General features: G+C 37.3%; 1 protein-coding gene across 2 annotated transcripts in view; it reads left to right on the forward strand.

The window, feature by feature from the left end:
- Nucleotides 1-11,623, forward strand: part of LOC145770181 (sialin-like) — a 64,673-nt gene extending 53,050 nt beyond the window's left edge. Inside the window, exon 10 of one of the 2 annotated variants that reach the window (XM_082581770.1) lies at nt 11,263-11,623. In XM_082581770.1, the coding sequence (XP_082437896.1) occupies nt 11,263-11,333 (71 nt within the window). In that variant the 3' untranslated portion in view covers nt 11,334-11,623. Of the gene's footprint in view, nt 1-4,493; nt 5,047-11,262 lie in introns of those variants that run through there. The other variant, XM_082581775.1, reaches the window with a different exon arrangement.
- The last annotated feature ends 712 nt before the right edge of the window (nt 11,624-12,335 follow it).

Here is a 12,335-nt window from a genome sequence, read left to right on the forward strand (position 1 = left end):
TGTTGTCATTTTGCACAGCAGCATTTCCAAGGCGGTAATTTGAGTTAAATCGTTGCTTGCTGTTGCTTATCGTCCACCATATGTTAATTAGCTTTAAAAAGTTAGATGCATCTGGTCTGTCACCATAGTAACTTTCAACAGCAGCTGATGTGGTCGGATCAAAAATTGCAAGTGCAAGTGGAGCACTTTGCTTGTTGTCACCAGGATGTAAAGATTTGTATGACAACTTGAATGCTTTACGTAGATTGCCTTGTAACTTTTGGTCTTTATCATAAACATTATGAAGTAATCGCCATGAAATTTCTCCTCCGGGTAAGCAAATATCATCAAAAAAAACATCAAATTGAAACGCGGGAAATATAAAGCTACCAGAGTTTAATAGGTTGTTTCTTATATTTTTCATGAGGTGAACAGAATCAAAAAACATATATATATGAAATAAGTTCTGGTTTGCTGGGATGATTAATTGCATTTACATGTGATGCAACGCCATACTTACGATATAAATCTGCAAATGCAGCAACATTTGAGGAGTGATTGTCTGATATGATGGCACGTACCTTAAACCCAACTTCATGAAGACATTTTATACTTTCATCAATATGAGATGCTATCCATTTTCCTTCAACTGTTATTTCAGGAACAGCCTTAATTACAAACGGTATATTTTTTCTGAGACCTACAATCATAAAAGTCATAATTCCTTTGTATAGATTTCCATTTGGATCACTTCCAACAAGCTGCCCACTGTGATACTGAACACCTTTTTGAAGATACATTTCGTCAATTAAAAGCACAACTTCTTTGTCAAGTTTTTCTTGCTGAAGTAATAATTTTGCTGTCTTCAAAGGTTCAATCCCTCCCTTACTCAGTTTACTTAATAAACTCAGTGATGGCAAAGGAAAGTTTTTCAGCAACAGTTCGTATGCTGGGAGTAAAGTGTACCTCAAAATAAGTGCAAACTGCAAAAGATCAGCAGAATACTTTGGACCATCAGTGGTTTTCTTGTATCTTGATCTGGTCAGTTCATCAAGAAGAGGATGCAATTGATCTTTATCTTCTGCAGTGTTGTGTATATATGATGGAAAGTTTTCTAAAGCAGACTTGCTTTTTAGCTTACAGTCACCACCTTTTCTAAACCAATCAGGCAGTGGTATAGGTGATGACTTGTAAAATAGCTTAACATGCATTGATCGATCAACAACAATAGTCATGTTACAACAGGTATATATGTCATAAATTTTGCAGTTTTCAAGTTTGTAAAAGGTAGCCTTACTTTCTTCCAGATTTAAGTTGTAATGTTTGGTTTTTTTGTTTTTTTTTACGTTTTTGTAATCTTTGGGACAGAGACTTGTGTCGATATTGGTAAAATCTCTTATTTCATCACAAACTTTAAAGTCAATTATTTGATCTGGTAATGTGGTTTGCCTTGAAGGTGGTTTTCTGGAGGTTGAAGGTGAAGGCAATACCGAGGAGGGAATGTTTTGTACTTCACCATAAATTGATGGAATAGGGTCCAATTCCCATCGCAATGTTGTGCGGTTGCCAATCTTAAGATATTTAGACTCAAAATGCTTTGCACATATCCCACAACTTTTGCTTGGCTTCCAATTTTTTCTATTGACAAATCGAATCCACTTTTGACACAAAGCAACTTTGGTTTGAGGAAAGTTAAAAACTGGATGCTTTTCTGGAACCACAACAATATCATTCAGTCGTTTTCGATATCCAGTTTTGCATAACACAACAGAACACGTTTTTACCATGATAAGTCTACTGAGTGATTGTCTTGAATGTGAATTATGTAACCTATTAAAAAAGTATTTATAAATGGTTAGTTGGTTTTAAATCTTTATCTTTTGCTATTTCTACATTTAAAATTACCGAGACAGAAAATCAGACGTTTTTTCGTTGATTCAACGTCTTCAGACGTTGAATCGAAGTAAAGAAACTCTGAGTGATTTGCTGTCTGGGTACACTCTTCGATTTATAAAAACTGAAAGCACAGTAGTTTCACATAGCTTCCTAGTTCACATGTCAAAGTAACTTTTCAGCTAGTACCTACCTTACTTTACCAGTAAATGATCCTAGCGGTATAAAGCTACAAATTAAGACAAGAGAACATGTTTTTGCAAGCTCATTTATTTGCTGACAGTTCCCTAGTTAGCTCATTGACCGTACAACTAGCCCAATGAACAGATTAATTTAAACTGAGCTGAAGTTCATTGATTTGCTGACAGTAGGCTACCCTAGTTCATAAAGACTGAGTGAACGTACAACTAGCCTAATGAACATTTTCTTGGTAATAAAAAATCTTACAAATCTACCAACAGCACCTACCAGTGCAAACCTCTCACCTCTGTAACCATGAAAGCGACTGAGCCAGAGTTGCCAGATTTTGAAAAAAAAAGTAGCCAAAAAAGTAGCAAATTTGCTCCCAAAGTAGCCCAATTTATAGCAGGGGGCGCGGGAATTATGTTTTCCAACTTCTGGGGGGCTTCGCCCCCCAGACCCCCGTGAGGCGTTCTAACACTGACACACCCACAATCTTTTGGATGTCTCTGTTAGGCATACTTCAGAACTGCTTAGCCTCAGTTTTGTCATGTGTTGGTTTTTTTTTCACTGAAGGACAAGGTGTACAATCATCATTACACAAATTCAACAAACATACATTTTCATCAAGCCATTCATTCTTATTCCAATTATTACTACATTGATTAGTAAACTATGTAAAAACTGCATGCCAGTCAGTGGAAGAACATGAAAAAAAATGTTAATTAATAACATACAAGCCGTCAAATGCTCTTGAATGTACAGCTAAAAAACACACATATGAAAAATCAACTTAACAAACCCAGTGAAATTGCACAAATTATTCTGGTAAATAGCAACAGAGTTACCTTACAGTAAGGCACGTTCACATCAGGCTCTATCGGGTACAGATTATATTCTCACTACTTTTTCAGCACACTACTTTTCAAGCACTTACATAGAACGGTGATAACGTAACGCTAGAATAGACTATAAACTCACTCAACCATGTCCCTTGCTACGTCTTGGAAACATGAGAATGCGCTGTAAAATTTGTAAACTACAAATAAACTGTCAGTAGACTGCAAGCGAAACTTACTTTAGTAAGAAATTTCCGATGTAAAAAAGTCGCAATCTTGTTATATTGTCGCCAATCTAAATTTAAAAGGAGCCCAAAAAGTCGCAAGTCGCCAAGCTCAATTTTTTGTCGCAAGTCACATATGGAAAGTAGCCCAATTTGCGATAAGTAGCCCAATCTGGCAACACAGGACTGAGCGAGTGCGAGCTTGAACTTCGCAAGAGACAAATTGAAAAAGCGCGCGGCAAAAGCGCACCAATCGAGAGTTACCCCACTAATTTGATTTATGAAGGCAGCTTGTTGTGCCGTGTAGTATTCTCGTATGCCACGCAGAGATGAGCGGATTTTAAAATTTAAATCTAAATCCACTTCCAGACTTCAAGTTAAAATTTAAATCCAAATGCAAAGCATTGTAAAATTCACGTTCTGTTATAATTCTTATAGTAAAATAACGTTATAAATCTAAAAGTAAGAAACTTTCTTTTTTTGTAGACAGAAACTCGTTTGAAAACTATTTATTGCAAATCAATTTCATCAAACCCCGTAGTATAATCGGGAAAGAAACAAACTGTTAGCCTTTAGGCCTAATCAAACAAACACAATTTGTTTAATGGCAATCAGTAATTCAAATCCGGTTGTTAAACTAGCTTAATTCCAAATTTGATCCAAATGCGGTCGCTGATTTCAAATTCGGCGCAGGGTCTTAATACAAATTCGAGTCCCTGTTCATATCTGCTAAGCAGCCATCACAAGCAATTATTTTTATATTGCGTTTGGTCAATGGCAATTTTTAAAAGAAGATCACTGACATGTTTATCATTTTGTCACTTACGTTTCCTCTCAACACTACGACCAGATAGCCCAGTGAAGCATCAGGCTCTGCAAAAATTGTTGAAGCTGTTGAATATCTATCTGATGTTAGAATCTTAGCTCCGCTGCTATTCTGCTTAATTTAACACTGACCTCAACCAGTGGTCCTTAAAGGTTTATTTAGTGTTGCCCCCATACAACAATCTTGCACTGTCATTGCCCCTGGCAATGCGGAAAGACTTAAAGTTACAAGCAGATGTATTACAAATAAATAATAAACAAGTAGACTAACCATAGTAAACGATGTTTTTGCAATGAGATGGATGAGCTTGGTGATCTTCAGGGGCTAAATTTGTGCTATATTTATGACCTAAGTCCTAAACTATTCCATTGGTTTTAAGAAAGTGAATGGCAAGGGGCGATGATTAATTTTTGTACTGTTTGTCAGTGAGAACAAAACTTAATGTTTTCTCTCACAGAGATACTTGTTTTTGAAATATTTAATGTTGTTTTTATCCTATTGGTTACGACAAAGTGTAGACCTTATACTTGTATTATTATTGTGTTATTTCAGATTCAACGTGTAACTCTGACAAAAATAAAGCGACCCGGCTTTAACGTCGAACGAAAGCTTTGAAAAGCTTGTCATTCCTATTCGACTTTTAATTGTCTTCCTTACAGATCTTTTACTATTATATTTCTTAAAACTTTCCTGACGTCAATCAGTCGTATTTAAATTTCAAATTTGGCTGTCCCGTATCATTTCAGAATATTAAGTACGACGACAGTTTGATTTATTAAGTTTCTAGTTTCTATTAGGTTGCTGTTTGTAGTCAAATTTATTAAACTTTGTTGATCAATTTTTAGTTTTACAAATAATACATTTTTCCACAGCATTTAGCGAGGTCTCTTTTTTAAGCAGCTTTATGATATCTTTCACAATAAATCTTACGTAGCTTTGGAACTGTTACGAAGTTCTTGTTTTAAATGATTTTTACAGTGTATTCTACAGGTCAATTAATATGTTTTCATTTGTTTGTGTTCTTCCAGATATTGAATAAGCCGCCTTGACGGCTGCCAGACGTTTATCAATAAATTTTACAAGTTTCCATGCCTGGCAGATTTTATTTAATAATTGTGTTTAATCGTTCGGTTCTACCCTAAACGAAGGATCTTTGCGTAACTTTACAATACATTGCCTCTACCCAGTGATCGATTTCGAGTAATGGGTAGTACCAAATTTAAGTCATAAGTAGAGTAGACAACCGGAAACAGACATTGCAGTCGTCTGCAGCGTGGGTCAGGTGTACGTCGGAAGGCGTACACCGATGCATAGCGCTCAAGTCCGCTTCCCGCAACGCAGGATAAAGATATGAAAACAAAAATAAAACAAAAAAACAAACATTCTCATTAACACCGAGAAACCTCACGTTTTCCGAAATCCGGTTCTTAAGAGCAAAAACAAAACCGGAACAGAGATTAAGGGAAACCAGCGTCTACTTATTCACTTAGTTTAATGTTCTACTGTATAATATGTTGTTTCTATTTCAACTAATACATACTGAAAAATAATGTTAACAATTGTTTCATATTGACGTTGTTAAGGTAAATTTCTTCTCTGCAAACCTTGACTTTCTGTTATACATTTTTGTAGTGTTTGAATTTGAACACAACCAATCTTTATGAATTTGCAGCATGTGTTAAAGGAAATATATTTTTCGCAATGACGTTATGGTCTGGTGAATTCAAATAAAGTGGAATAATAATTTCAATTCTTATTGATGCTCAGTATAATCTAATCATGGATAAATCACTGTCAATAACGTACCATTGCGTCACTATTAACACTTTGCTCCTCAAAGGAAGGCCAGATTTGCCCCCCCCCCCCTCTCATATTTCCTTTGATTACTTGAAACACAGTAACGCCATGCACTTGGTTTTTCTTGACTTTTCTTAAAATTGCCAAGCGGATCTGATGGTATTAAATTTGATGCTGAAAGTTGTGTAGTTTTCTTGTAAATTCAAGATTTTGTTGATTTTTTGCTATTTCTAGCTAACTTCCAGCAAAGCGTGAAATGGATTACATTGCGATAACAAGCCATAAGCTCATAATTGCTTCGTGCATCGATATGCGCGAGCAGAGAGAAACATCCTCTTGTTTTCCATTGTTCGGTTTGACCTCAATAACACCAAGCGCGTATTTCTTATGCTACAAAAGAAACGCCAGTGATCACAAAGTTGTTAATTAGAAACAATAATAGCAAACGTTTTTTGCGTTATCAGCTCTACGAAGAATAGCAATCCACGATCAAAATAGTATGCTATGTAGGCCACAAACTATTCAAAACAGATGTTTCAACCAGCAAATATCCATTGACGAATAAAAAACGTTACAATAAGAAATCTTCCCTTAGGTAATGACACGAAAAACCTAGTTTCGAAATAAACGTTCTATGGAAATGCTCTCATTGACAAAACTTGCAATTGAGGAAATGTATCACTGCAAATGCTTTTAGAAGAAGTTGAAGATATGGCGTTTTTGCAAACAGTAATTGTGAGATTCTGTATACTCAAAATTATGAGATCACGTAGCAGCTTACTCGATGACTACATGTCCCTTAGCGGCTTTATGTCGCCTGCTTGTTGTTATGTGTTGCATTTTTGTTTCACGGTGCACTGTGTGTTGTTTCAAAGAGCGCAAAATAAAGATGATAATGCCTAGTCTTCACTACAAAATATTTTGTAATGTAGATGAGGCATAATGCTCGGCGTCACATAAAACAACCAACAAATCAGCTTTCTTGATCATTGATTCAACATCTGAATACGTTGAGCCAATGTATAAGAGGCCGGCAATTGTGAAGACCCGCCATTTATAAACGATCCGATTATACCAAAAGTGGGATAAACTAATGGATCAAAGAATGAATAAACAATGCTGAGAAAACTAAATCTAAGTGACAAACAATACCGATGTCTTCATTTATCTTGGAAAAATGCTGCCTAAACTTATCAACAAAAAATACCGTAAATAACCGCAGGGATCCCGAAAGCAGAATTTGCTCGACTTTGGCATGAATTTAGTCAGACATCTAATAAATCCACACATACAATAACGGCCACTCAACGGCTATAATATTCATAATCAACCTGGTTCTGGGCGGTTTGTGTAACAGTTCAGGGGAAGATACTACTTGAAATGATGCACCACACAAAAGATTTTCAATGAACACTGAGTCTAAAAAGCGATGTGGATTGTAGAGCACAGTGACTTTAAGTTTAGGACAGAAAAGGCACAAAAATATCACGATAAAAACAAAGACCTTGTGGGAAATTTGCGGGAATCATAACACGATGCAAATGCCATAAACGCGTAGTTTGCATGCTGCTCTAAGCTGGCCGGCAACCACAAAGGTAGACAACAAAGGCAGTTTATAACTCGATAACAGCGCAATAAACATTATAAATACGTAACCCGACAGTTTTCTTTTATAAACGTTTTACGTCTAACAGTAAAGTCTATGCAACAATTTTTGTGAAGCGTTTACAAACCATGGTTATGTGAAATTATTCATCATTATTATTTTTTACTTTTCGGATGTTGTAAAACGTCATCAGAAAAAATCAAAAAAAAAACATTTCATTACTTCAATGTAGTAGGCCTAAGAATTATTTATAGAATTGTAGCCACGTTTTTTCAACCAAGAAGCCATTTTTTGGCAATATAAAGTTATAGAAAATAATTTGCACTCCTGCAAATGTTTGAAAAGAATCTAGGAAGTCTTCTCACAATCTGGCACAAAATGATTATGTTTATTCTGTATCTCTGCAATATTTTTACGACAAATTTTGAAGCTTTGTTATAATCATTTTTATCTTTGAAGTGAAAAGTTAATTTTTTTTTGGCCAGAAACATAATCGCTGCCTTGCTCTTGTATCGTTTTGTCGCCTTTACGCCTTTTTTTGTCTTTCAAACAATAACGACCCAGTCAGCAATTCAGTCCTTTTACATTGATTCAACATTTGTAAACGTTAAATTAATGTAGGTTTGCTGACTGCGGGTTTATTTCACATTTCTTTTGTTTACCCATGTTTCTTACTTTGCTGTTGCATTGTTTCGACGCTGGCGGACTAAAAATGCGTTTTCAAATTGATTGACACAATCTTCAGTAAAAAGTGAGCTTCGAGTTTAGCTTTGTTGATGTAAATGCTGTTTTTTAGTGGATGTAATTCATGAGTCATGTTTATAAACACCGGTAAGCAAAATGACTTATGATGTGGCCTGCATGATATTTGTGATGCGACTTGACACAAATCCACAATTCCAAAAGCGCCTAATTTGAACTTAGAAATTTCAGATAATTTCTACAGCTTGTTCAATTGTCTTCTCTCTACTAAAAATGTTCATACTACAAAATCAATATTGTAGAGTGTAAACCTAAAATACACAAACGAAGATGTAAACAGCTATTCAAGTAGGCTAAGGTGTTACTTATGAGAAGTTTGGTTCCATAAAACTAGAAGCTGGCCATGAGTTTCGGAAAGCATTAGTTTAGGACAAAAATATAAAACAACAAACGCAGTTTTGTTTTTTTCAAATTCGTGTAACAATATTACTCTGATTGTAACTATTTTAGAATTAATGAGTAGCCTACAATAAGATTTGCTCGCAAGTCGTAAATCTTTATCAATGCAATGAGTATGCACACCGCACACACACTTCGTGCGGCCGATCAAGCTCTTTGTTCTACAAAACTTTGCATGAAATCGGATTAGCACGGTAATTACACAGCGGCAAGATAAGTCAAAATTGTCGTTTTTGGGTACCTTTGGAAAAGTTGAAATATCAAGTTTAACATATAAAATTTTAGAATAATGACTTTTCGAACTTATAGACAAATGATTTTTTTTCACACCAGTGCAACTTCTGTTGAAATAGCACCAGCGGATCACACGTAACAGCTGATTGAATTTGATCCAAAAACGGCCCCCCCTTGAGTAGTTAACTTAAAAAAAAACGTTGAAAAGCAAAGGGTTAAAATAATCAGGGCTGCTTTCCTGTGGTGGAGTCAGTTGTCGAGTTGTAATTAATGTACATCTGTGACGTTCTGGCTTGATTTGATGATAGCTGCGTTTCTGATTGGGAGCTGAGAACAGCCGTTGATGTCAGAAAGTACATTTTTGTATTGCGCCAGGTGTTGAAGCGGTAGGCACTTTAACATGCAGATATCCAATCCAGCCACAAACCAATCAGATGCTACGTTTTCTGTCCAATTGTGACCATTCCAGCATTCAGCCAGAGAATTAATTATTACTTTGAACTCTGTTTGGTAATTACAGAAGAAAAAAGAGCTTTATAGCTATATAGCCGTGGTGGGAATCAAACCCATGTCAATGAAATGACTAGCCTACCACCGCCGTAACCTTCTGCGCCAAGCCAACCGATGGCAAAGCGATGACTTATTTAGCTAGAATTTGCGTTTTTCCTTTGTTCTTTTTAAACGCAACCTTGATGACGTCATGAACAGCGTAGCTTCTGATTGGTTTGTGGTTTATTAGAAATCTGCTTGTTAAAGTGCCTACCTGTTGAAGCGATCAGAGCAGATAGAAACGTCACACCCTTCCGCCAGAAGTATGTAACAGTATGTTGATCTAAAAAGGAACGATCCAGCACACGCGTCGGTGTGAGGGCACCGGACTGCATTGAATAATAACATAAAAGTGTACAAATGCAAAGCTGCAGTCGGTACACATCTACACTGGAGCTCGTTTACAACAAAAGCTTTACTCTCATTAACTTACTGGAAGTGGTAAACTAAGCATGTACGACGCCTTAAAAATAGCGTCTCTCAATAAAGATCTGTTCTGGCTCCCATTCTGTTCAACATTTACACCCACGACCTGCCAAACACGATATCCGCAAAGTACGCCTTTGCCGGTGACTTGGCTATTCTACACTTGTCAAATGATTGGGAAACATTAGAAGGCACCCTAAACCAGGACATGTCGGCACTTTCGACATACCTCCAGATATGGAGATTGAAGCTCAACGAAACCAAAACAGTGACAACAGCCTTCCACTTAAACAACTGGGAAGCGAAGCGTGAGTTCAAAATCAACACCTATGGGAAAACTCTGTCGTTCTGGCCAAACCCTAAATATCTAGGTTCTAGGGGTTGTCCTGGACAGGTCTCTCACTAACCGTCAACGTTTGGAGTAACCACGCTAAAGATTTTAACACGCACAGCTTTGCTAAGGCGTCTGGCCGGCTCAGGCTGGGGAGCTGGAGTTGACACCCTGCGTATTGCCAACATTGCGCTAGTTCATGCCCCAGCAAAATATTGTGCACTTGTTTGGAGATGCAGTGTCCACTGCCATCAATGACGCCTTGCGTATCGTTACTGGATACCTACGACTTACACCATCAGACAACCTCCCTGTCTTTACAGGGATCGAGCCAGCTGAGCTTCGTCGCAAAGAAGCCATCCTGTCGCTTTCTCGAACCCCAACCACTTGCTCCAGTCTCTACGAGTTTGTATGAAAGCAACTCAGGGCGGACCACCAATGGATGGAGCTCACAGTGGAAGAAGAACTCAAGACTTCAAAGTTTCATCTCCGACACCGTCCCTATCCAACCGAAATGCTTTTGTCAAGGAATGCCTGGATGCGGCTTAACTACCTGCGCACTGGCGTCGGACTATTCTGCTCCAACATGCACAAATGAGGAATGGCTCCATCTGTGAGTGTTGCAGGGAGAAACAAATCGCAGACTACACCATCTGCAACTGCGCCATTTAGGCTACCATGCGCCAAATGGTGCGCGAGGTTTGCGTGAGCTGGATGACGAATCTATTCAGTGGCTCCTCGACACCTGCCCAAACATTTAGACTGAGTCGCCACCACTACCCAAGGGTGATAAAATTCAGAGCTCTTCGACCCCTGGAGAGTGGAGTGGCGAAGAAGGTTACACAAAGAAGAAGATACTGTTGTATTTCGACAAAGCAAACAAGTTCAATTCAAAGACATATTATAGAACTGCACTGGCCTTACTGTTTTAATATTCGTTTCACCGACATAATTTGAAACAAGGTAAAGAAAAGGTCACTGTGCACTTTCCTGAAACTCAAACCTTTGTTACCAGTCGACTTATTTACAAAATAGAAAAAAAAAAAAATGAAAAGAGAATTTAAATTGCTACTTCTAATGGAACAAACAAGGTAGACAGTGCATTCTTACGAATAAAACAAGCACACCACACCTTGTTTACCATCATAACCGATTTGCAAGCATGTTTTACAAACTGTGACGCCTCATGTTTGACAACCTTATGTTTCCATGTGCAGCTCAACAATGCGCCAGAGTAGAATCTTACCCGGTGCAAGGCACCAAGAAAAGCGGAAGCTGGTTTACATGATGGCACCAGTGTTATCAGTGGTGCGCAGCCAGGAACACAGAGGAGGTTTCTGCTAGTTTTATTTCAAACTTTTGTTAAGAGGTTTGTTGGTGTACGTCACGATGTGGTGTGCACGTCGACAACTAACATATTTGCTTCACTCGTTATTTCAATGCATTTGTTTTGAAAACACAGGTCGAATGTTTTGAAATAAAATGAAATAAAATGAAATAAAACAACAAGTTAGTCTGTTAGTCAGTACATTTCAAAAAAATAACAAAAACTGCTTCCCAACAATGAGTCAGGCACAAGAAAACCTACGTATAGCTTTTTCAAGTGGGTTAAAAGCTTTTAATTGTTTTTTGTAAAACCTTATTGCAGAGGTGCACAAACCGTGGCCCGCAAGATTAAACTTCTGGACAGCGCAAAGGACCAGATTTTAATTAATGTGTGGCCTGGTAGACGATTTCATTTATGTTTCAAGTTTGCAACGTTTAGTAAACATGCCTTTTTGTTGGACAAACGACTAGTTCAATCGCGTGAAATTAGGCTAGCTAGCTGAGGTAGCTGCGTGGTCATTTATTACATGCACATTCGTCATAATATAGTGAACAGTAGCGTTTGAGGGACACGTGCCCCCTAATCCTTTTGACAGTATTTTTGTAAATATTAAAAAAAAAAAAAATTCTAAGGTTGTTTTGAAAATTCTATGGATTTTGAACTATCAAGGGTGTGGAGGTCACCGGTCACTTAAATTGCGCAATTGATGCATTTAACAGTAGAAGCCCTGAAATATTTCCCTACCTATAAGGACGATTGAGGTCATTTTTGACCGGTTGTATGAAACGAGTTTTTTACCGTTTTTTCTTTATTTTAGTTCAAACATTGATATGAAACAACCAGGCAATAATTTTTTCGTGTTTTCTAAACGGACAAATGCAAAGAAAACAATATATTAACGAATGCGAAAACAAACGAAAATTGCCGAAAACAGTTAATTAACAATCAATCAGCACAGTTTTT

This window comes from Aplidium turbinatum, chromosome 1 (assembly GCF_918807975.1).
Source record: "Aplidium turbinatum chromosome 1, kaAplTurb1.1, whole genome shotgun sequence".
In the NCBI taxonomy this organism is placed as follows: Eukaryota; Metazoa; Chordata; class Ascidiacea; order Aplousobranchia; family Polyclinidae; genus Aplidium; species Aplidium turbinatum.